We start from the raw sequence: 2,258 nt of genomic DNA, 5'->3' as shown, positions 1-2,258 counted from the left end.
GCGGTCGGTTGGTAGCCGGTAGCGGTTGCTTTCCCTTTGGTGTTGTGGCTAGATCGTTGAGCGGGACAATATGGACTCAATGTTCAAGCTGCACTTCATCTTTTTATTTTCTCTGTACCTATTGTATGTGTGTTTTTCATCACTTTGTAAACCTGACCGTCGAAGACTTTATTAATTTAAAGTGGTCCCACTTTTCTTGTTCTACTTGTAAACCTCTGGATGTAGAGTATTTGACGGGCGGAGGGAGTATAGTGAAAGAGAACGGAGTAGGTAATTAACGCAACTTTACATATGCTCCCACTTAAAAGCTTACATGAAAAGATAACTTGAGCACAATTCTGCAATGCCTATCCAAAGCTTGAATTGGTGGATCATAGTATAGTAAAAAAGAAACTGGTGGATCGAACAGTACTCCGTTACAATCGGATACACTAAACTAGTACCAGACTACCAGTACACTACATACATTACGTAGTAACCTCACGCTCGATCATACGGAGCCTAACTACTCCTCTCTCGAGCAATCATCAGTTAGAACACAAATTATTCTTCACTTCAGGAAGGCAATCCGCACAAGACACGGTGCCTCCGAACGAAGTTCATTATTCTTGGCGTCTTGGCCTCCAATCATTGGCAGTACTAGCAGTACGCAACCACCAACTAGCTAGGCCTTCTAGCTTGTACCTTGGCCTCCGTCCGGCCGGCCGGCCGGGCAATCAAGCATCGTCCGCGTCGGGGCACCGGGTCCCCGCGGCGACCTTCTGGCCCCGCGGCGCGGCCGGAGACGCCGGCGGCGAGTCGAGGCAGCGCCGGAGCAGGCGTGACACGGCGGCCACGAGCTCCTCCGCGGCCTTCCCTGGCGCCCGCGGCGCCTCGCGCGCGAACCTGCCATGCCGGTCGAGCGCCTCGGCGGTGGTGATGGTGCGGTCTCCCGCGCGGCGGACCTCGTCGCCCACCGCCTCGGCGCAGAGGCCGCAGACCCAGCGGCCGAGGTACTCGGCCCGCACCGAGGCGATGTACTCCGGCGTGCACTCCTCCGTGAAGCCGCAGCACTCGCACCTTGCGGCCTCCACCTCCATGGTCTTCCTTCCGGTCCTGGTCGAGTATATTACCGCTCCTTCTCCCAGACGACGTAGGAGGAAGGGACGGACGGCGCCTCCGCTGCTGCGCGCTTCTGGCTGCTCCTGCTGGGCTGCTCGCTCCGGCTTGCTGCTGCTGCTGCGACGATGACGGTGTCGGCGCCTGGTGTCATCGCAGTCTGGCGACGTCTCTCCCTCTCCTTGGCTAGCTTCAGCTCGCCGGCCGCTGTACTCTCTGCAGCGAGACAGTGCTGGCATCCAGGTGGTATTTATGCAGGAGCGGCGTGGAGCATGTGGCCACGTCCTCCCTCCTCGCTGGACGACAGCATGCTGGCCCCACGTGTCGGTGGGTAGGGTGAGGTAGCTCCTGTGCGAGTGCGTCCATGGCAATGGAGGTCCACGTCGGGGAGCCCTTTTGAATGCGCTGGCAGTGACAGCTGGCGACGGGGAGCGGGCCACGGGAGCTGCTCACTCGTACCCTGGGTCGGGTGGATTTGGTGCGGGTTCGGATGGGCCGTCGCTCTCGCTCGGCCCGGCCTTCCGTTTTCACCCGCCTGACACGTCGCCGTCGTGGCTTCATGGCGACAGGAGTGTTTTTGTCGCCGCTGCTCCTCGGTTTTTGTCTTGGTTGGTGCCTCCAATCATAATAAGCCTACTTTTTTCAGCTAGTGTAGGAGTAAAAACTGACGTAACAAGACTGTTATTTCCAAGTTCGCAGGAAAACAAACCATAGAGGGGAAATTCAACTAGGCTCAAGGGTGAATATGATCCTGTTGTGTAAAAATACATTTCAAAGTGTCAAAAAATTCTAAAATAATTTTTTCATGTATATCTAGACATTTTATGTTCGTACATAAATTTTCAGGAAAAAATAATATTTTCTATGTCTCGTGGAAAAAATATAAATTTTGATGCTCCAACAAGACTACGTAGATGACACTTTTTTGTCTTTTTTGAACATGCCACGTAAAATGTTGTTTTCTCACGAAAACTTATGTATGAACATAGAATGTCAGGATGTACACCAGAAATTTTATTTTAGATTTTTGACATTTTTAATTTATTTATTTATTTATTTTGTATAATAGGTGCATATGGACCTATGAGCCAAAACCCTACCTCGGCCATAGAGGAGCTAAGAAGTCGAGCATCTTCACCGGTAGGCTCAATTGGGATCTT

The 2,258-nt window shown here is 52.3% G+C and overlaps 1 protein-coding gene across 1 annotated transcript; it reads right to left on the bottom strand.

Annotated features, from left to right (window-relative positions):
• Positions 1–716: 716 nt before the first annotated feature.
• LOC124670940 lies at positions 717–1,302 on the bottom strand. Its single transcript, XM_047207400.1, has one exon. It carries the CDS (start codon positions 1,077–1,079, stop codon positions 717–719), a length of 363 nt encoding a protein of 120 aa, XP_047063356.1. The 5' UTR covers positions 1,080–1,302.
• Between the last annotated feature and the right edge of the window lie 956 nt (positions 1,303–2,258).

Source organism: Lolium rigidum, chromosome 1 (assembly GCF_022539505.1).
Source record: "Lolium rigidum isolate FL_2022 chromosome 1, APGP_CSIRO_Lrig_0.1, whole genome shotgun sequence".
Taxonomy (NCBI): domain Eukaryota; kingdom Viridiplantae; phylum Streptophyta; class Magnoliopsida; order Poales; family Poaceae; genus Lolium; species Lolium rigidum.
Note: the sequence above shows the minus strand (reverse complement) of the source record. Positions and strands in the feature narration are given on the sequence as shown.